Below are 24,242 nucleotides of genomic sequence, written 5' to 3'. Positions count from 1 at the left end.
TAAAGGGTGTACAAATGCAGACCATCATGGTAGCTTTTCCCACTGTTTCAAACAGCCAATGAATTGTCGCTTTATAATAGCACTGAGAGCAGCATCCCTTAAGTTGCTTGGGACTGCAAGAAGATTCGGTGGATTTGGTCCTGTTTGGTCAAATTGGAGCGATTGGCTTGAGTGCCCACAGAAAAGGCTCTGAGTGCCACCACTGTCCTAGTAGCACCATACCAGCTATTTTTAAGGTTTTTAACCGCACCCACAGTATATTCACTGATGTTCGATTCTACTATGAAGACGACGATGGAAAGCTGAAGTGCAGCTATCATCTCCTTATATATTTTTTAAGCCTTTTTAAGTGAGCGTGTTTCTTTAAAGGGAGTGTTGCCTACCCCGTTATTACTCCTTGTTCGCCATTTATTTGCCCTAATAATAATAGTACCATCTCACAAGAGACCGCTCAGTCTGATGCAGCAAATGAGCTTGTCATATAATGATCCATCATGAAATCCGTATGCTAAACATTCCCACTGCCCAACAAATGACCTTATGAAACATTTACATTTCTAATGCTTCTTCATTTCAGGCCGTCTTTACATTGTATTGATTATTGACTTAGTGACGGCCATGTGGTCATATCACTGTCAGTGTGCAATTAAAATCTTCTGGCCACCATCAAGCACATTCATCAGAGCATAGATTTTCTGGCTGTGTTTTATTATATTATTGCTCATGTAATATTTACAGAAAATATGCAACATTTATCAAGCAGCCAAGCAAGAAGGACATGGCCCCGTCCTGTAGCCACAGCCAACTAGACCGCAGTAGGCCAAGGTGTTCAATGGATATTTTTAGAAACTGGCTGTATTTCAGGTTAAAAAGAGAACAGAGGCAAATCTTATCTCTGTATACTTACTTATTTATAAGCCTTGATGCTGAGTCATCAAATCTAATACTGAGCTGTTATTATATTATGTAACTATTTACAGGAGTCCAGGTAACAAAATTAATGTGTCATATATATATATTTAAGCACGGCAAAGTAAGAAAAGTTACAGCACAAGGTCAGATTCACATTAAGTTAGGGTCACATTTGGTAAATATAGTGTAAAATCATGCGTCAGTGGTCATATACAAATCTAAATCTTATCTTCTATCATCAATCTACCTTTCATCTATCTCCTATACAATCCTCCTATAGCCCCATATCACAGATTTCCATACCATACTACTGCTTGTATAATACAAAGTGTTAGGCTGGATTCACACTACCGTTGCCCGCCGTACCATAGCACGGCGGGCACAGGGCAGCACGTGGGGAGAGGAGGAGGCTGTGCTGCTCACCTTTGCCCCTCTCCATAGGAATGTATGGCACACAGCGCCGTATGCCGTGAAAAGATAGGACATGTCCTATTTTTTCACGGGGTACGGAGCGGTACGGTGCCGCATTACGGTGCCCATTGCCGTCTATGGGGGACGTTTATTGGCCGTATATACGCCGGCCGTATATACGTGCCCCATGCGGCAGTGTGAATGAGGCCTTATTATTGTACATCACTGAATGGAGTCTCTTTCTGAATGTGACTGTTCATAAAACTGTTTTATTTAGGGCCCCAATTTGTCTAAAACCAGCCCTACTCCCAAGTAGTGATTTATGGAGTCCCAGGACACTTATGACCTAACCCTTGGTGATATCACCTATCCAAATGAAAACTATGCTTAGGGGAAAAACACTTTAAAAGAGGCCTTGTTCATTCTAATACATTATGACCTGAAAAATTATATTGGGCAGTGACTTGGGATCAACAAAAAATGTGCAAATTCTGTTCTGTTCATTTTCCAGTTTGCCATCACATATCCCTCTAGATCCCAAACCAGCAATTTTAACTAAATTAAATACTAAAGGGGTTGTCCGCCTTCAGATAATAATTGATATTATTTGTGTAATGAAAAGTTATACAATTTTCCGATATACTTTCTGAATCAATTCATCATGGTTTTCTAGTTGTTCCACTACATTTAAAGAGTGAATTTATCCCTCCCCTTCCCCCAAACCGCACACAGTACCTTTTAGATGTCTTTATACATGGGCTACTGATAGATCTAAACATGGTATTAAAGGGACCGTTCTTGTGAAAAGACTTTTATTGATGCCCTCTGTTCCAGACAAACTACTCACCTCTTCACTGATGCTGACACTGCTAGCCCGGCTCAAGAGAATTCCTGAGGGAGGGGTGAGCAGAAAGGGTGATTTCTCTTCATATAGCCAGCGGCACACTCTCACCCCAACCTTCCTGAGGGATGATTGATGATGTAGCAGAGTTGAGTCATGCACATCCCCTGTCTCCATCCCACCTGCTCCTCACCCTATTCTCAGGAATTTTCTTCAGCCTCAAAGAGGTCTCTCTCTCTCTCTTAAGGTTGTACAAGGCACTGTTTAGCAATTTATAGTTTTGTAGTTAAATATTGGCAGGGGGTTCCTAAGTATTGGTTCTATGCAAGCTGCTGGTGGTAGCAGGGAAGCAGGGCAGTTCAGGGAACATTGAATATGCAGGACTCACTTACTGTAATTAGACTTATTTCAGGTGAGTTGCTTGTAAGTATGCAAACCAAATTTTTAACATGGCAGTCATGGAGAGGAACCAATTAAGGATAAGGGCAATGCTTTTTAATCATAGTTAATTATAATATTTATTTTGGGTAGGTTAATTTAAATGGCAGGTTCCCTTTATGCTGTAGGTGGGATCTGATGATGGTCCATAAGCTTCTTTTTAAAGTACGACTAATGGTTTAAAATGTGGTTCTTAGGATCTGGTGATCATTTTTACACTTTTCGGGAGGTAAGTGGTTGCTCTCTAGAAATGTCAGTGTGTATTTGAGCCCTTGTCCTAGAGACACCAGAGATATCGTCCATCTTTTCTTTTGGCTTACAATTATTCTATTTTTATTTCCAGCTTAAAGGAAATCATAATCCATCAGAATCCATCATAATAAACCAGGGACCCTTACTCATAGATCCAGGACTGTTACCGTGGTCATCTTCTTAAATTTGTTATCCAAAACCGTATTAATTCTAAAATCGATGTTTAAAATTATACTGCTGAGCCAGAAGGGCTCTGGGGGGTGTTACAATAGCCCCTCCATACTGTAGCTTCACAGGCTGTTACAATGTGCAGATGGGAGCACTTCCCCCTCCCTCTGCCTACTGTAATTTCAAACTCTCTCCTATCTGCATTGAAATCTGAGGCAGTGGGGGGGACAGTGTAACAGAATTTGAAGCTACACCACAGGGGCCCTGGTAATGTTCCCCAGAGCCCTTCTAGCTCATTAGCATAGTTTTAAAAGTTGACAACAAATATAAGACAATTGCCACAGTGTCCTTGGTATATCATACTTGATATTAAAAGATTTCCTATTAGTCTATTACCATCTGTGATGAATATAATAATATGACTCTGAATATTATTGTTGCAATTAAATTCTCTGATCACAGAATGTTGTATTTTCTTGGACGTTATATATATTTAGAACATATTGTTTTCGCTCCGTCATTATGTAGATTTGGAAAGATCTGATCCTTGGCAGGGGCTTTAATATTAGCTTTCCTCATGGAGACCAAATATTATCCAAACCGTTTGGAAACATGAAGTAGAAAATTATTCCATCTTTTGCCGCACACATGTTCAATAAGTGTCAGGATCAACAATAAATCCCTCTGCTTCATGGTGGAAACATTGAAATGATCAGATTCCAATAAGAATTAATGTCCGACAACCACGAGTGTGGCTTCATTAGAAGTTTGATGATTTCCCCTGCCACGGTTTACATGTTAGTTCTCCCACGATGCAAGAAGCGTTATTGAATGTTCCATTTATGTCGGCTATTATGTGGATTATTGTGATAAGAGTCACCACTATTAGACCTTCTGTTCTTTTAAGTAAATAAGCACATAACAGCAGTAACAACCAGCTCCCAACTCACCACATACAGGGGCACATTTACATAACTGGCCACTGGAGTTCACCGATAGTGCATTGTCCGACGATAATGCAGATCTGCATGTGCGCCCGATATACTGCATGGGTCGCTTCCCCGCTCAGGTCCACTGGAGTTCACCTTCTTCTTCCTGGTGCATGTAAGTGCAATGTCTTGTGACACAATTTGAATCTTAAATTCTGCGCTCAGTCCAAATTGGTCGGATCGCCCAAAGCACGCCCTGGAAGCCAGCACAGCTGCCCCACAATCTGATCACGTGCAACACAATCCCAGCACAAACCCCTGTTAATTACGTGTCACAGTCGTGCAAATCCCAAAAACGACGAACAGTCCGATGAAAGTGAGCAGCGCGACCCTTATTAAAAAAGCTCCAATGAGACCACTAATACAATAAACAAAAAGACAGAACCTCACCAAAAGTCAAATGTCACCGACTTCTCAGGTCCATAAAAATTAGCCATTTGTGTTGTTTTGCTAGAAAAAAATGCTACCCGATACTACTACTAGTAACGAAATTGGGAAAGGAGACCAAAAAGTGGGAGCATTTTTGTATCATACATAACACAGTGTAGGTATGGGTCTACATTTTGCCTTCCGACCCTTCCACCTTTCTGTGTGCTGTCACACTGCAGATACCCCCCCCCCAAAAAAAATTAACCTGCTTAAATAAAGCTAATTGAAATTTCTGTGGCATCTACGTAGTGCTAATGCAGCGCTTGTGACCTTAGAAAGCTTCACGCTTCATGCCGAGCTTCATACATATACTTTATTTCCCTGACCTTTACCAGACAACAGATGGTCATATCAGCGTAATTGATGATCAGCTGCTCAGCATGGCAATTACAAGACGGAGCTGTCCACAGATTGCCGCACACAGCTCTGCATTCTCAAAGTGGAGAAAATTCAAAACTTGGTCAAAAATTTGATGAAACGGGTCATTATTTATTCTAGGAATTAAAGAATCAACAGTTGTTCATACAATACTTTAAGACAATATTACATTCCTTTATTTAATTTATGTTTGTAGATTTTTTGTTTTACCACAATCCGGTCATTACCGTTTCAGGAATAAGAAGTTTATAAAATGGAGCAAAACTGCATAAAATAATAACAACCTCCTATTTGTTATCCAAAACTGTATTAATTCTAAAATCGATGTTTAAAATTATACTGCTGAGCCAGAAGGGCTCTGGGGGGTGTTACAATAGCCCCTCCATATAGTTATGCATCATACACCCAGGGGAATTGTTATTATGCCTGCACCTTTCCAGTTTATCAAGTGTTACCATTTTTTTTTTTTATTATATGCATCCCACTGACTTTGTCAAAAAGTTGTTGTGAAGGGGACAGGTCTACACATTCATCTTATTTTGAGGATTCCTAAAAAAATCCCTGGCGGCCTTGGAAGCGGTGACAAAAAAATTAAAATGTACTTACCGTGGTCCGGCTCCCGGCTCTAGCAGTGCACACATATTGTGGCCGAGCCATCAGTGTCAATTTTGGGCTACTCAGTCCAAGGGAGGTCACTACCTCTTTTCTCATAAGGTCAGATGCACACGACAGAGGAAATTTTCGTGGATCATTTTCACTACAGCTGAATAGGATCCATGAAAAACTTTTTTACAGGTAAGGGCTCTTTCACAATGGGGGGGGGGGGGGGATTTATCAATGTGTCCCAGATTCTGTCAGTTTAGTGGAGGAAAACCCTAGTCATTTTCTGCACCAGATTATCAATCTGGAGACACAAAAATGGAGACACAACAGAGACAAAACGGAACGTATGCGCAACTGAAGCTGAACGGCAATGTGAAAGAGAGCCGTAAGATTTAGCAAACCACCCAGGGATGGATTAGGACTGCCATGGGCCCGGGCTGTATGAATATTATAGCCCCTTCAAGTCTGAAATCACTTCCTACATATGGTCATATATAAATCAAGTTCACAGCTGCACCACTTTTCGAAAACTTAGTTCGGGTGCTCGTCCTTCTCAGTGGTTTGACTCTCCACCTCTTGGTACAAAAAGTAAAAAATAGACTGCATACCAAAGTGTATAAAGAAGTGGGTATTTTATTCACCCAAGTGCAACGTTTTGGATCCTCTTCAGAATCCTTTCCGAAACCAAGCACTTGGGTGAATAAAGTACCCACTTCTTTTTACACTTTGGTGTGCAGTCTATTTTTTACTTTTCCTACATATGGTGCAAGAATCAGCTTCTTGGGAAATTGAGCATCTGGCTGTTTTCAATGTTGAGTTTCAGGACCTTTGGAGGACCTTCAAAAGTTATGAAATTGCTCTTGTGTAGGGATGTGTATTGAGAGCAGGAACAGATGTACGAAAATCCTGATGAAGGTCCTGGTGAGTGGTTTGGGTGACCATGGGCCCCCTAGTAGACTTGGGCCCTAGGCTATCGCCCAAATCACCTATTTTATAATCCACTACTGGAGACGCCCTGTTGTTCCAGGAGGCCACTGATTGGTAGAAGGAGGTCCAGGGACCAGCAGATCTTCCAGACAAGTCATCAGGTTAGAAGACCCTTTCACATAATATAAAACTGGTATAAGAACAGCAATCTTGGCTTCCTCCAGAAAATAACATGGAATTTTCATAGCAAAGCTTAAAACCTGTATAGTACAAATATTTCATCACAATGTCATTAAAAAAGACAGGGAATTATAATAATGATATAAAATGTTAGTAAGTGGTAACATGGCAACACATGCTATTGTCCTAGGGTTGTAATTTGTGCTATCCATTACCTGTATCCATATCCTGCAAATTACTGCACAAGATCGCTGGATATTTCAATATTAAATTCCATAATGTCCCCCTCATTGCCTATAAAAACACATTGCATTGCATCATGTAATCATCTCCTCATCAATCAGGATGATGGAGTTCAGTTCCTCCATGGAAAACCCAATTACTAGAAGAAGACAATTACCTGCTTGCTCCTTACAGTAATTGTGAACTACCTGCAATCCACGATTAGTAACAGCGGACGCCTCGTCCCCAGACCAGCATGTAAATTATGCAAATGGTTACAGTACTAATAATTTATGATATTTTTGATACTAGGTCTATTATTTTATCCATTTATCCAAGTTATAGGATTTAGTTTAATAAAATAAAATAAATAAATAAAATACATTTCAAGAATTTATAGAGTTAATACTGAAACTTCCATATTACTAACAACTACATCCCACATCACAAGATATTTATAAGCTCTACACTTGAAATGGAGATAAGGAGGAGATGAGTTGTGACATCATCTATTGTCAGTAGTGATGTAATGATGGGTCAGTGTTATCTATATAGAGGTCATTGTACAGGGAGAGGGAGGAGATAAGCTGTGACATCATCTATTGTCAGTAGTGATGTAATGATGGATCAGTGCTATCTATATAGAGGTCATTGTACAGGGAGGGGGAGGAGATAAGCTGTGACATCATCTATTGTCAGTAGTGATGTAATGATGGGTCAGTGTTATCTATATAGAGGTCATTGTACAGGGAGAGGGAGGAGATAAGCTGTGACATCATCTATTGTCAGTAGTGATGTAATGATGGGTCAGTGTTATCTATATAGAGGGCATTGTACAGGGAAGAGGAGGAGATAAGCTGTGACATCATCTATTGTCAGTAGTGATGTAATGATAGGTCAGTGTTATCTATATAGAGGTCATTGTACAGGGAAGAGGAGGAGATAAGCTGTGACATCATCTATTGTCAGTAGTGATGTAATGATGGGTCAGTGTTATCTATATAGAGGTCATTGTACAGGGAGGGGGGAGGAGATAAGCTGTGACATCATCTATTGTCAGTAGTGATGTAATGATGGGTCAGTGTTATCTATATAGAGGTCATTGTACAGGGAGGGGAGGAGATAAGCTGTGACATCATCTATTGTCAGTAGTGATGTAATGATGGGTCAGTATTATCTATATAGAGGTCAATGTACAGGGAGGGGGAGGAGATAAGCTGTGACATCATCTATTGTCAGTAGTGATGTAATGATGGGTCAGTGTTATCTATATAGAGGTCAATGTACAGGGAGGGGGAGGAGATAAGCTGTGACATCATCTGTTGTCAGTAGTGATGTAATGATGGGTCAGTGCAATTGATATAGAGGTCATTGTACATGGAGCGGGAGAAGATGTGACATCATGTGTTGTATAAATGTATTTTAACGGCACATATTAAACACCTAATTGGTTTTCCAGCGTATACATTACATACCAGCCTTTTACATTGTAGTTATTATATTGTATAATGTGTCAGGCTGAGAACAATAAATCACCATGGAACTTCTGAATAGCAGGTGCTGACTGTATCCCAATCATTAGATTAATGAGGAAGTGATTCTTTGTGTTGGGTATTTTTCTTTTTCTCTTTTGTTATGGTGAGTTACTGATATTATTATGGACACATATCATGTTGTTTTTTTCAACCCCGTTTTATGGTAGATTTAACCATAAATACCAAATCCTGGCATCTCCACTGATTGATAAACATGGCTGTGCCAAGCACACAGTAACGATGCCATTACGCCCGGAGAGTCACCCATAGACTTGCATTTGAAACACAGCAGCCAATCAGAAGAGGTAAAGCTGTAGGGAGGAAGGGAGGAAACAAGAGCCTTAACCAATGATAGGACAGGAGGTGGGATTCTGACTACCACAGTCTTTAGGCACTGTGGCTAAGCGGATCACAGATCACAGCTCTGATTTAGAGGCAATGTGAAAAGAACAACCAATTAGCAGAATTTCGGAAAAATAAATAGCAGGTGACCATCCGCAATAGACAGTGGGGCACATTTAACTTACCCGGTCCTGTCGCGATCCTGCGGCACGTTCTCCGACGTGGCTTCAGGTTCTGCAGGGATCAGGGCCGGCGCTATGGGTAGGCAAAGTGGGCAATTGCCCAGGGCCCCCTGCCAACTGGAAGAGGAGAATCTCTTCTTTCAAATGAATCTTGAACTGTGTTTTTAGGTGCTATGGATCCAGAGATATTCAGGTTTAAAGTGAGAATATCAGGTGCCATTTTTATACATAAAAATCATTGCCAACAGTAGTTAAACAGTTATTATCTCAATTTTCCTGACACTTAGAAACACATTTATATAAAAGAGGAGACTCTCTTCTTTCATAGGAAAAAAGAAGTGAGGTTCTATGTGTCACAGAGCCAGAGATACAGCCCCCTGAAGTGTCCCCCCCCCTCCAGATTCTTAGCCATCAGGCTACAGGGAGAATTTGCTGCACACAGGAGCTGCTGCACCTCACAGATAATGGAAATATTCACTTTATATGATACTTTTGAGATATTTTGAGAAGGGATAATATCAACTAATATTCATGTTTTTAACCCTTCTCTATGCAGAACTATCTAAGAACACACTTTCTTTTTTTTATTGCCTTTTATTTGGTGGCAGTTTTTTTTGCAAAAATTGACTGATATGATGAACATTCGATCCTCTTTGCCTAATGTCGCTATTATATATTAACACCGCGACCCAGAACATGTCCATAAAGTTATATGTAACACCAAAAACACACATATGTTCTGGAATAAAGTTTTTATTTCCCACCATCCTCCATTATTTACACCTATGTTATGACGCTCTCACTCAGATTCTTATGTAGCGCGGAGGGTTCTGTTATTGTGCGGATAATACATCGGCGACATCTAAACGTGACTTTTATTATGTCATAAGAGGGGTTTATGGATATATAGTTATTATTTGGGTTACCATTGTGTAAGGAGCATACAGTGATAGATCTGTGTGATGCTCAGTGCAATATTCTGCACAAATAGTCTGGTGTCCCCTGTGGATGTAACGTTCCCTTTGCTGCATATTTTGGTGGATATACACACGTGGGGTCTGTCTGATCTCCTCACATCTTACTGTTTTAGGAAATTATATTTTCTTTATATAAGTATTGGGATTTGTACATATTTTAGAGGCAATTTTGAATGTTAATTGCCAAATGCATCGCCTGGTTGTTGGATTTCAAAATTCTATAGGTTTTATGGCGGCTTTACTTTTTATCCTGTTTCATTGCTATATTTTGTGACTGTCTTAAAATTTCTTGCTGAAAAGCAGATATCTAGTTATTACAGTTTTAGTGATATTATGATGATTTATTTTTGTGAACATATCAATATGAGGCATTAGTGATCTCTACACATGTCCATCTATTACATTTAGGAGATGTGTAGGTAAATATTTTCTGTTTGGAGAACATTTTTTGCCATCAAAGTTCAAATTTTAAGTAATTTTTATAAAATGTTTCAGTTTGAATCAAATTTGCATGAAGGCGCCTGTGTCTATAAACTCTTTAATGCAATTTTGAAAATGGGGCAAAATTTTATTTTTTAAACGTCAAAATTGTAAATATTGCTCTGGTCGATAACGCAACAAAATATCTAGAAATTCCTGGAGGTGAAAGGGTTAATAGCCCTTGGTTGAATTCCTGGGTGAAGATGCTTATCATCTCCTGTCTATATATCTATCTGTCTAGCTATCTATATCATATAATCTGACCATTTATATATCTCGCTTTTTCTCTATCTATTTTTCAATCAATCTTCTATTTCTCTTCTACTGTATTTATCTCTCATCCATCTCCTGTATATATACTATAACTATGTTATATTTCTGCATCTAGAAATCTCTATCATCTTTCATATTTATCTTCTATCATAATAATTATTATTAATAATGCTCACAATCTATTCAACCTACCAGTCATTTTGTGGAGTGTGGGAGGAACACAGAGAGAACATACAAACTCTTTGCAGATGTTGACCAGCGCTGTAAGGCTCTAGTGCTAACCACTGAGCCAAAGCGCTACCGATCATTCTCCCTATCATCTATCTCCTATAAAATTCTCGTATATTACAGTTTGTTTTACCACACTAAAGGAGCCTCTTACTGACTGTGACTGGTCATAAAATAGTTTTATTTTGGGGCCCCACTTGTAGTTTTGCCCAGGGCCCCACTTTGTCTAGCACCGGCCCTGGCAGGGATTCACTAAGGTCGTGCGCCCAATATCCAGTAGGTGTCTCTGCTGCGCCGAGGTCCGCCGGAGTGCACCTTCTTCTCCCTGGTGCATTTAAGTGCTTGCGACACATTTCTTTTTTTAAATTCCGTGGTTTTTCTGAATCCGTCGGGTGGTCTGACGGCCACGCCCCACGATTTCTGTCGCGTGAAAGACCGGCGCGACTGCACCAAAATCCCGGCGGAATTCGGCGGAAACTTTGGGAAACCCGACGAAAGTTCGGCCGCGGAGCTCTTAGTAAATGTGCCCCACTGACTTGAATGGACAGTCACCTTAAGGTTTCATCACTGCATATTACAAGTAGATATATTTTTGCGCAAATCCGAACTCTATATACACACACATACCCAATGGAGATAGTAACATAACACACAAGCTACTTCAAATCTGCTCAAAATGGCATCAAATATGGGAAAAGAGCAGCGACATATGGGCTGAGAATGTAACAGTTGGGAAAGCAATGTGCTGGAAGCTGTTGTATAACGAGAATAGGAGATTCACGTTTCCCGGCCCTTGTATGTATCTATTTCTGTCTTTACAGGATATATTTGTATTGCTATACTTTACTGTTCAAACACAGAGCAAAAAGTCAATGATTGTTTGCTACAAAAGCCTCTTTTCCTGTAGCCTCAAGACTTACTTGTTTAATGAGATTCGGGAAAAATTTCATACATATTAATAAATCAGATCCTCTGTATCTCTATAATTAACTTTTAGCCCCGTAAGGTGTTTCATACAACGACTTTGGACAGTCTTTATGACAGCCTAGAGCTTATACATCAGATGTGTTTTCTGCTCCTGACATTTTAATTAGAATGATTTACATGGTTTATTGCTAGATAATAGAAGATCTTGTTTTCTTAACCGAAACTTCTTCAAGGGGGGTAGGGGGGTTGGAGCTCGGAGATATTTGCAAGACCTAACAATATGTAATTGTTGTACTGATCATTCTTAAAGGTTGACTGAACGTTGCATGTGGTGACCAATGTTAGGTTGGGTAGAAGAACCAGGCAGTGAAGACCTTAGTAGTGATAGTTGATGGTTTGTCCCAACCACTACTCCCTTTTATAGGCCACAAGTTGTTGTACACTGATGACACCTCGCTGACCAACCGTCCTGTCAGGATCGGAAATGTTGGTGGTTATGGGACCTGATGTGGTCAGTCAGTGGCCTGAGCAGGCCCTGTTGATGTAGAATAAGAGATATTACTGAGGTCCATTGAGACAACTTATTGGCCACATTTGGGCAGATTTACTTACCTGGTCCATTCACGATCGCGGTGGATTCAGGTCTTCCGGCGATTCACTAAGGCAGTTACTCCGACGTCCACCAGGTGTCGCTACTGCACTGAAGTCCGCCGATGTCCACCGGAGTTCACAAGCCGTTGCTGGGTGAAGGTAAGCGCGTGTCCAGTGACCACTTTTTTTTTTAAAATTTCGCCGAATCCGTCGGGTTATCGTTCAGCACGCCCCCCGATTTCCGTCGTGTGCATGCCGGTGCCGATGCGCCACAATCCGATCGCATGCACCTAAAAACCCAGGGCAATTTAGGGAAAATCAGCGCAAATCCGAAATATTCGGGTAACACATCGGGAAAAGGCGAATAGGGCCCTTAGTAAATGACCCCCATTAGGTCACATGACCAGCTACCCTTCAGGTCTAATTGGGAGCCTCAATAAACATGTGGCAGAGGCAACGCTGGACCCAGACCTGGGTACACTTTAGTTTTTATTCCCTTACGCCAGCTCAGGTCCTCTTAGGATTTTTTGTGAATTGCTGGAAACCCCTCTCAAATTCGGAAATAAATTCACACATTCAATTTTTTGTTAACATTCTTCCTGTCAAAGACAACTCTGATTGGACAGTGTCAAACTGTACAACTCTACCGATTATGAGTGTTAACTGTTGCTGATGGCACCAGCGGTATTTGAACTATTGTGGCCATGCTTCCCAATGACGTCATTGAGGAGCAATGACCTTCCCCAAAATGGTGGTACACTGCACCACTGGTATGCATGTGCCTGCGGCGTAGGGTCACAGTGATTTTAAATGCTGCAGCATTTATAGAGACAACATCAGCGATTGGTGCTGGCACTGATGGCAGGCATTACCGATAAAGATGTTGAGCCAAACCCAGGCCTGGCCCCAAGCTTCTAAAATAGTTCAGGGACAAATTCAAACTTTCAAAGTTAGTAACAAGTCAAAATTTGTGGTTCGGGTCCTCTCCACACTATTGACAGGGACTCTTCAAATCAAAATGGATGGATTTTGTAGATAGCCCTTCACAGTGAAGGAAACTACATTGGATTGTTCATCAAAACATTATAATCCATTGATGTGTTCAATGATCCATTGGGTTATGTTTGTTTTTTTTAATTTGAGGAATGTGGAGATGACATTAAAGTATTTTGTGTTCCCCAGTCTGGAAGCGGAGAGACTCTGCAGTAGATAACAGGTCCATCTTTAGGTTCTTGTGATTCCATAGGAGGTCACCCTAGTTATTTCTGTTTCTTCTATGGGTTAGTGGTGACTATTCTAAGCTTCTCGGAATCACTGCAGTTCACACCACGGACGTCTAAGCTGTTTCTCTCTGCTCTATGGCCGTGTTTATCACTCCCTGCTGTTTATTTCTCGTTCGTCCAAATTCAATCACAATTTCACAGTTTTCAGCCCCCAAGGGTTCCATGTAGGATGGTCTTTTTCCTGACCGATTTGATTCTTTCTGGTTATAACCTTGTAACCCTTATCTGCCCTTATCAGCATTTTAATAGCTTCAGGGCATAATAAACTTACTCAAAAAATATAGGTTTTCTTGCTCCCATAAATATGCAAATCCAGGCCTGTTTACACTTGTTGAGTTGGTTCGAGATACAGTAGCATAGAATGTACTTAGAAATAGCATAGGTATATATTTTTACAAATATGTAAGTATGGTCAAGGCTTTCTTTAATAATTTTACTCAATGAGCCAGATTTCTCAGTGTATGATAAAAAGAATAATGCCAAATGTTACATTTCTCAAGGGTTTGAGACTTGTTACTGTGTCATGTGAGAGGTAAAGGGTCCATTGAATGGACAAAAGATTAACAAAACACAAGAAGCAAATACCCTGTCATGGTGGTCCTCAAGATTTCATAGAATAAAGATAATGGGGGGTTATTATAATGGCTTATACACCAAATTTCTGACATACAAAAAATTAAAAGGTCACAATTCCTGGTGCAAGGCCGAGAATTCTAACTTCTATTCCCTATGTCACCTCCATGCCAAGTGGTTGGGGAGGGGACATGAATGGGTGTGAAGTGGATAGGGCTGGGGCATGGGTACCCTTGCCTAGTGTAAAACTCTGCTATATCCGATGGCAGGTTCTGGCCCTAGCTATTACAAATTTTTAGAATTCAACCAACTGTGGAGCCTTTTAGTTTATTGGACGCATCATGCAATGGGGAAGGAGGAGGAGTTTCAACAACTGGCGCACAATGGGCAAAGTCATGATGAATGTTCCCCATTACATAGCCCACATCAAAGGAAATCTACCACGAGCACACCACCCTGTAGGCTATTCAATACTAATTACAGCACATACTTTGGTTAGGGACATCAACCTTTAGTTTAGCCTTCGGTGCTACCTCTACATCACCGGCCACCTTTCATTCCCTTCCGAAAGTTAAATATGCATGCCTCCCTCTTCTTATGCACCCTCTTTCTAGTGCCGAGAATCACGACATCACGTTGCTCTCGGAACTTATTGCGCATGCGCAGAGACAAACTATTGCGCTGCTGCAGTTAGAAGTGGCAGGCTGTGCGATAGTTTGTCTCTGCGCATGCGCGATAAGTCCCGAGAGCAAAGTGACGTCACAGCTCTCGGCACCAGAAGGAGGGTGCATAAGAAGATAGAGGCGTGTATATTAAACGTTTGGAAGGGAATGAAAAGTGGGCAGTGATGTATGGATAGCACCGAAGGCTCATTTGCATATGTACTTAAATCATTTTTTTTTTTAGCTAAACTAAAGGTTGATGTTCCTAACCAAAGTATGTGCTGTAATAAGTATTCAATAGCCTACAGGTTGGTGTGCTGGCATGATTTCATCATGTGAGCAGTGGTAAATTTCCTCTAAAATAGCTGCGAACAGCAAAATAATCTCCCCATCTCAGTAAATAATAATAAACCAGTCCATATTTGTGTGTGTTTTTTTGGACTGGTACCAGTATTTCATTTTGTTTTCCCATGTGTTATTAATTAGCATATAGTGGGTTCCCTGCCTTTTCTCGGTCTCATTCTGGGACGACATTGAATAATAAGGGTTTGTGATTCAGTCACTCAGGGTGGCAGCATAGAGCATTAGCATAGAGATCCCCTTGAACAAGGTCTGGAGGTAAACTAAAATTTCAGCTAGAATCCACAGACTGGTGTGACTGCTGGTGTGACTCGAGGAAAGCAGCCATGTTTTTCTAATCTTGAACAACAATATATAATAAGTAATTTTAGTTGGAACACATTGGGGGTCATTTACTAAGGGCCTGAATCACGTTTTACCGGCGGGTTACGTGAATTTTTCCGTTTTGCGCCGATTTTCCCTGTATTGCCCTGGGATTTTGGCGCACGCGATCAGATTGTGGCATGCACGCGATGGAAATCGGGGGTGTGGCCGACGGATTTGGAGAAACCGCAGCATTTTTTTAAAAAAAGTGTCGCGGGACACGCACTTACCTTCAACAAGTATTGGATCGTGCACTCCGGTGGGCCTCTGCGGACTTCAGCGCAGCAGCAACACCTGGTGGACGTCGGAGGAACTGCCTTAGTGAATCGCCGGAAGACCAGAATCCACCGCAGAGAACGCGCCGCTGGATCGCGAATGGACCGGGTAAGTAAATGTGCCCCATTGTGAACTATTCCTAGACAGGTACAGGCTGAAAGTATCGCAAAGAAATAGACCATAGTCATATTTGTATAATGAACTATGTCCTCCCCAAAAACCAGCACATGCTACAAAAATTTCCAAAGGGTCCTTGGGACACCTGTTATGTGAATTGGTCCATTGTACACATAGACAGGCCAAAAATACAGCGATCTTTGAATGAGTCCTTGATCATATAGTTAGTTATAGTTAATGTATAGTTACACTTTAGTACAGTGTAGGTTTAGTGGGGGAGAGGCTTCTGACTAGGGTCTGGAAATAAGAGTGTCCTTACTGAGAACTTTCTAATTAAGGCCGCCTTGCAGACGTGTGGAGACGCACAGCCATTAAAGGGAACCTGCCAGCAGGGACCTCATTTTCACTGCATTAGTTTGGTTGCATTAGTTCATAACACCTGCAAATAAGCCTTTTTTGCCTTCTCTAAGCATTTGCATTACAATAGAATTGTGTGTTAAAACTTACCTGTCTTACTGACAGAATCCTCTGTGTAGTCCCAGGGGTTGGCTTTGGTCCGAATGTATTTTTAAAAAAACATGTGACTTGTGGGAGTTGCTATACAAGAGCACATAGGTGGGGGCTGAGAGCTGAGGAATTTGCAGTCACGTTTTGTTTTTGAAATGCATCCAAACTAAGGCCCAACCCCTGGGACTACACAGAGAATTCTGTCAGGGTGCAAGGTTAGTTAAAACACACAATTATATTGTACTGCAAATGCTTAGAGAAAGCAGAAAGGCATATGTGCACTGCAAGTGTGATGGGATTCTGTAACGTGTCTTTAGTGAAAATGAGGTCCCTGTTGACAAGTTCCCTTTTTAAGCTTCTGCCAATCTTGCCATCAAGACTGATGGAAAAGCATATTAGGAAGGGGGGTGATAAGAGACACAGTAAAAGTCAAAGTTTGTTGAAAACCACTGGGGCATATTTATTGGAGTAATTATCAGGGGGATGGAAATTATCCTAGTCTTTTGACTTCTCAGAAAGACACATTAATTAATAGTCCTTCTTCTCTCTCACTACTTCCAGGATGAAGATCTTGTCCGGGAGAGTCGGTTTAACTTCAGTGGATATGGCATGGGGCATTGCCTACAAGTGAAAGATGGCACAGCAGTAAAAACTGCTCCACCAGCCCTTCCCCCTCCACCACCAAAGGATGCAGAGTCCATCAAGAAGAAGTTTGTTGACCGAGCAAAACGGATTGATACCATATCCCGGGCTGCCTTTCCACTGGCCTTCCTCATTTTTAACATCTTTTACTGGATTACATACAAAATCATACGGCACGAGGATGTACACAAGAAATAAGCCACTTATTTATGAAAAGGAACTCAATGCCAAAGTGTGCTTGTAAATATGTAGTGGAACATCCCCTAGACATTCAGACTGGTTTTATATCCACTTACTGTACTCGTCCTTGACAGAAAGCAGGAACAAAGACATTCGGAGAGCAAAGAAGATGAATATGAACCCTGAAAGAGTTTAAAGATTCTCTTTCCAGTGTTTAACGTTGTCTTCGGTTTACCTATTCCCAGCATTTGTAACAAATAATGTATTCAGACACACGGAAAGCTCAGCAGAAACTCATCGCAGCCAACGAGATCGCTGCATCGATGCTCTGGAACTCATGGTAGCCATGTTGGATATCAACATAGAGGTGAAGTTAAAAAGGGGTTGTCCCAACTTCCAACATTCAATGGGTTTGGGTAGAGATTGTCGAGCTTTGTTTCGCTCTCATAAAAATGAAAGCTCGGCCTTCCACTTCACTCATTAAATCCAAGGTCCCAATCTCATGATCAATGGGGGTCCAAGCTGTCAGACGCATACTGATTAGGAACGTATCCTTCATCCCGTGGTTTGGTCATAACTTTTGAAGTTAGGACAACACTTCTAAATTTAACCTCCATTAGGACAAGGGGTGTTATTTTTTTCTATCCAGTCCCACAGTTGTACACAGGTTGTGTCTGGTGGCTTTTCTTGAAAGAAAAATGCCGTCCCTATGTCCTACTCCTAGTTGTCTGGGATTTGCTAACAGTAGAAGAGTTGTTAAAAAAAAATCTATTTTCCACTTAAGAGGCAGCTCTACATTGAATCCCACTAGTCTACTTTTACCTGTACCGCAGTAATCACATACATCCAAATGATGGCTGCAACCAATCACTGGTCTCAGGGATCTACACAAACTAAGCATCACTTATGAGGCTAGTGATTGGCTATGGCAGTCACATGCATGTGCCATATGTCATTGTGGCAGGTAACAAACTGACAGGGACTACTGGAGCTGCAGTGCGGGAAGAGTGTAGTGTAGAAATAGTGGGGACATTTAATAAGGGTTTCTGGCGCACGTGATCAGATTTTGGCACAATCGCGCTGACTTTCATGTGAAACAAATCGGGGGCTTGGCCGTCGGAACAACCCGACTGATTCGGACTAAACGCGGGATTTAAAATTGAAATTGTGCCGCAAGACAATGCACTCACATGCACCAGGAAGAAGAAGGTGAACTCCGGAGGACCTGAGCTGGGAAGTGACACATGCAGGAAATTGGGCGCACGATCTTAGTGAAATGTGCCGGACTTCATCCTCGTCGGACAACGCACCTCGGCGATCGCGACAGGACCAGGTAAGTAAATGTGCCCCAGTGTGTATAGAGCTGCAGTGCGTGAATGAACAAACTAGGGCACATTTACTAAGGCCAGTTTTCTGTCGGACTTTGCATGTTTATTTCTATACAAACTGCATGCACATGTATTTCGGAAGTTCCTGCGACACGTGTGTTGTGTCGTGGGTGCACTATTCCTCATGCGACAAAAAATTTCTGTATTGAAGGGGGAGTTCCGGTACTCATTTGGTCCGACAGAGGTGCGTCACTCACCCTATGTTAAAGGTGCGCCAAAAAAAAAGTATTGCACTTTGTCAGAGAATCTGGCGCCCTCTGCACACTACACACACTGCACTGTGTTTTTAGTAAATGCGAGCCACTATTTTTGGAAAAAAATTACATTTATCCACTTTCCTACTTTTAGACAAACAATGTTAAGACTCCCAGACAACCCCTATTAGGCATCATTTTCACCTCTGTGTTGGATATCCAATGCTGCTAGAACGATGAGAATCTTTTCAAAAATTCCGTAATATTGTTCAGATCAAAAAAATATAATGTGAAAACTTTTGCTATGATTAGTTTTTTCCCCATAGGAAATCATAGCAAAGAATCTTTAAATATGTTGTGTTATTCTTCAATATATCTTCATTGTGATTGGTGGGGAATCTGTGCACATTTGCCTTGAAAGAGAAGAAAAAATATAAATCAGGTCTAATATGTATAGGTTGGTTCTCCACCAATCGGGACGGTTTGTTTCAGTACCGCAGACCTAATGACTACCTTTAGCGTTACGTCTGGTGCCAGCTTTACCGTACGTCTGTGCAAGGATGTTAATAAGCTTTTTATTTTTGGGTTAAAAATGGGTCCAATGTAGCCAGCACTGCCACAAAGAGTTACCTAAAAATCAACTCATTCGAAATTCTTCCATATTATCACCACCTTTAATAACAGGTTAAACAGGTCGCCATTTTGATAAACCAACAGTGACTACACGCTGTACGAGGTGAGGACCAAATTTTTTTTTTAAAGGAATTGCTGCCTTTTTACAGTATTTGAAAGAAATCTACTGAGCTATGGTACATTTCATCACAGTGTTGTATCTCGTGTTGCACCAGGCAGTTCTTTTGTGTTCCAATAATTTCTACTTATGTATACATATTCTATATAAATATATATATATATAAAAGGTTTATACTTTGATATCTTGTGTGAGCGTGGATTTCCAGAAAAGATACTGCTTTATTATAACAATGTAATATTTGGGATTTCGTTTGTGCGCTCTGTGGTTTTCTTAACGGTCAGCACTTTAAAATATTTTCAATGGAACATGCCCGGGAAATTTATTTGGATGATTTTAAGATTTTTATCTGTTTTATCTACTGATTTTATGTCCTTTTATGTTTTACTGACACTAAGTATCGTTTATATTGAATTTAGATAACAATTTTGCACTAAAGAAAAACAGCAAACAATCAGCTACAGTATTAGGCTTCGTAAATCTAGTGCAAGCTAGGGCACCAATGGTCGACAAGACAATCTCTCGCCCTTAGACTTTTGTGCCACCATCAAAATTTTATACATTTACCTTTATATTAAAGAAATACAGGGACAAACAGCACATTCATTATGGGCCTTTCCCTGTTCTGGATTATACTGCCAAATACCCCCCTACCAGAACTTTGAGGCCATTAAGCTCATGACCCTCTTCTACATATTCCAACAATGTGTTGACTCTAAAGAAGGAAAATACTGTCTAAGGCTATATTCACACTGCCGTTGCCCGCCCGTACCGTACCGTAGCGGGCAACGGCAGTGTACGGGGAGAGGAGGAGGAGGTGAGCGCAGCTCACCCCCGCCCCTCTCCATAGCAACCTGTGGCGCACGGCCCCGTATTACGGGAAAAGATAGGACAGGTCCTATCTTTTTCCCGGGTACGGAACGGTACGGTGCCGCACGTGTGCTGCACCGTACCGCTCCCGTAGGGAGCTGTGCGCCCATAGGAGTGTATGGGGGACGTATATCGGCCGTATATACGTCGGCCGTATATATACGTCCCCCATACGTTCGTGTGAATGTAGCCTAAGATCAATCTGGCTAAAAGGGTTGTTACCAGATACAAAGGGGCTTCTCAGAATCATATATTACCCCCTATACATGGCATAGAAGAAAAGACCAGCAGAACATGATTGTAAAATTGTGATGTATGATGTAAGGACTCTCTGTAATTTCTCTCGCAAAACAACAGAGCCGAACCATAATCCTTATTTTAGTACACTACTGCTGTTCTGTAGGGAGGCAGGGACTATTACTATGAAGCTTGTAGTCCCATTCTCTGCACTGGGCATGGTCCATCAAACCCAGCCACCACATGGTTAGTAGCATAACTTGAGGGGGTGCAGAGGATGCGGTGACATCTAGGCCCAAGAGGCTTTGGGGGCCCATAAGGTTTCACTTTCCCATTAGAGAAGACTAGTACTATAAACTATACATTATAGTCGGGGGCCTGGCACAGACTTTGCACTAGGGCCCATAAGCTTCAAGTTACGCCACTGCACATGGTCCATGATTCACTGACCGACCATGTACATGCACCATTGACCTTAGGGGTGATTTGCACTGCCCCACCAGTAATGGATCTCAATGGGACTGACATAGTAATAGTAGAGAGTCGTAAAAATCATGTCTTTGGACATCTCGGGCCGTACTCGTATTACATGGACAATCCTTATCTAGATAACCACCAGGCCACTGCAGGTGACACATAGGCTGTCTACATTTCTAATTGCTGGACTATCTCAATAACTAGACTGCCACGGTAAGACAACCACTTTCACATATGGTGAAATTAAGACAAGAATAACTATGTTCATAATTGAAACTTTCTCCAACTTCCTGATGAGCCAGAAGCACATAAAGTTTTTACTTAGGGATCATTCCTCTTAAAGTCAGGCCCCAGAATACAGCCAGAGTAGACAATATAAGGGAATGTATCTCCGGTTAGGACACCTTGGTGCACGGTTAGCGGCACAGAGCCGTTTCGGGGAATGAACACTAGTGTATAGGGTTTATTCGGAATACTGACTGCTGTTTTACCAGGAAACTTGAGGTTCCAAATGATCCTCTATATCTCGTTGTGTGTAAGTCAATGCACCAGGATATTTGTGTCACTTGTTTCTTGTGATGTAGCTCAGTAATGTTATCACTGCCATCGGTCCAGCTGCAGTGGATAGACCTTTAGTCAAATTTGTTTACAGGCCTCCAATTTCTATCTTTCTCAAAATGGCTGTCGTTTTCCGATACTACCAATTAACCTAAGAATTTTAAACTTTGACTGTGGTTTTTTCGTATCCAGATATTAGCCTTTGGTTTACAACCTACAAAGTTCAGGTCCTTGATACATATTTTAAGTACACAAATGAGACAAAAAAGTATTTTTACTTACGAAATATGTGCAATTTAACAATGGAGTGAAAATTTTACACTGACTGTAAATCATTTTACTTACAGAGGGAAAAAAAAATATTTGTTTCATTTCAATAAAGCTCAGTGTGGTCAAAATCTGACTGGTGTCCGCATATTTATTTGTCATTTTATGCAAATTTAGTGTGCATGGGCTGACTGCAGTCATTTCTATTGTCATTGGCATGTGAGCAGACACATAATGCTACGCTAGTGGTAAACAATAGGACCTCTGGTCGATGTGCCTGATCATTCCTTCTGCATGAGGCCTTTGGCTGTGGATTCATCCTACAATTTCTCCTTTTATCGAAATGTGAGCAGAATGATTCACTAAGGATGGTGGGTGGTCTCTTCCCCCCCCCCACCAGCGGTGGGGGCCCCTGGGCTTGCGCCCTGGGTGCCCAGTGTAGAATCTGACCTGGCTAAACTTTACTCAAAACAGTTTCACTTAAACTGAGAATAAGATAAGAATAAGTCATACAGATTCACTCTAGTAGTAATTAGGTGACTTCTAAAAGCAATTGCACAGACTGGAATTTAGAAATAAATAAATCGGAAAAAATAAAACTTTCATTATCCCAAAGGGAAATTAAAGTATCAACTTCCGCTCACAGATTCCACAATCCATCATATATAAACAGATATTCTAGTTAAAATGACATAAAAAAACATAAATAGTGGGTTATTAAAAACAAAACATGTTCTTAATCATCACTGTGGTCTCATTTTCCTACTCACACTCGAGTCGCTTCCATTCGCCATTGCCAGTAGAGGCGGTCCCCTACTTAAGAACACCTGACTTACATACGACCCCTAGTTACAAACAGACCTCTGGATGTTGGTAATTTACTGTACTTTAGTCCTATGCTAGAATAAACAACTATAACAGTTATCAAATGTGTCTGTAATTAAGATTTAGTGTTAATCCTGGTTCTTATGACAATCCAACATTTTTAAAATCCAGTTGTCACAGAGACCAAAAAAAATGTTACTGGGGTTACAATAATAAAGTATACAGTTCCGACTTACATACAAACTCAACTTAAGAACAAACCTCCAGACCCTATCTTGTATGTAACCCGGGGACTGCTTGTACTGATGGAATAAAAGATTTCCTACATCTCTCAGACCAACATCTAATAAGAATAAAACATGAAGTAAAATCACTATGCTTAATGTGAATTAGGCCATGTAGAGGATGCCCAGCATTTCCTATAATGTTATGCAGTTTCTCCAGCATCCTATACTATAATATTAGTTCCCAATGGAGAGCCGACAGTTGAGGTTGATTTTTCCAATTATCTTATTTAATTTATGACAATCCCTAACATAGAGACAATTGTCCCATGCTGTTATAGCGAAACCAAGGGCACCCATTATTACTGTATGATACAAGCAGAGAATTGTTTTAGAAAACATTGAAAGTCCCCAATCTAGGCAAAAAAATGAATTACTCTGAGCTGGTCTACATTGTTTCTCAGGACACTGATGCCAGTTCTACTTATCATTTATGATGATTCCCAAGTATTTGTAACACATAGTGATGTAGTAATGGCTCATAACAAGTAGTGGCTCACCCAAGTCTCCAGTTTGTTGCAAAAAACTTGTCACTAGTTCTTTAGTTTACTCACATTAAAGGAAACCTACAATCACAGATCTACCTAATGGTCACATAAATATGCAAGTTACCTTTTGAGGCCTGAGGCTGGGGTGTAGAGTAGCCGCACCGTGGAGCGATAGCTACGGCAACTCCTTCCCAGTAGCTCTGGCTTCTCAGATGAGGTGCTGCATGTCCTCGGCTCAGAAGACATATCTACTACGCATGCACAGAACTCCGGCTTCCCAGATGAGTTCAGCAGATATACGCTGAAGACAGGAGGGGAGGAGGGATTTGAAGAGGCTACTGGGGCATGGAGTAGCCATAACTCCAAATCCACGACATGGCTACTCCGCACTGGTAAGAAAATTTGCATATGTACATGATAAAAGATTTCTGATATTCAGGGGCACTTAAGGATTAACTCAAAAATGGATTGGGCTACTGTACAATAAATTAACCTGCCACCAGATCTACCTTATTAAGTAGAGCCATGATGGAAGGTTTCCTTTAAGCACAAGACCATTATCAATGCACTAATTTCTCCACTGTCTCCCTACACTCTACATAATCAGAGCGTACTCCATGCTTCATTTTTTGCTGGTTATTTTGTGGTTATTTCA

At 41.0% G+C, this 24,242-nt stretch overlaps 1 protein-coding gene across 3 annotated transcripts in view; it reads left to right on the top strand.

The window, feature by feature from the left end:
• GLRA2 (glycine receptor alpha 2) overlaps nucleotides 1-22,126 on the top strand; it is a 118,831-nt gene extending 96,705 nt beyond the window's left edge. For all 3 annotated transcript variants that reach the window (XM_072138469.1, XM_072138468.1, XM_072138470.1), the window contains exons 9-10: nucleotides 16,988-20,321; nucleotides 20,648-22,126. In XM_072138469.1, coding sequence (XP_071994570.1) covers nucleotides 16,988-17,266 — 279 coding nt within the window. In that variant the 3' untranslated portion in view covers nucleotides 17,267-20,321; nucleotides 20,648-22,126. The remainder of the gene's footprint in view (nucleotides 1-16,987; nucleotides 20,322-20,647) is intronic.
• The last annotated feature ends 2,116 nt before the right edge of the window (nucleotides 22,127-24,242 follow it).

The sequence above is a fragment of the Engystomops pustulosus genome, chromosome 2 (assembly GCF_040894005.1).
Source record: "Engystomops pustulosus chromosome 2, aEngPut4.maternal, whole genome shotgun sequence".
NCBI lineage: Eukaryota > Metazoa > Chordata > Amphibia > Anura > Leptodactylidae > Engystomops > Engystomops pustulosus.
This window is presented reverse-complemented; position numbering and strand designations above follow the sequence as displayed.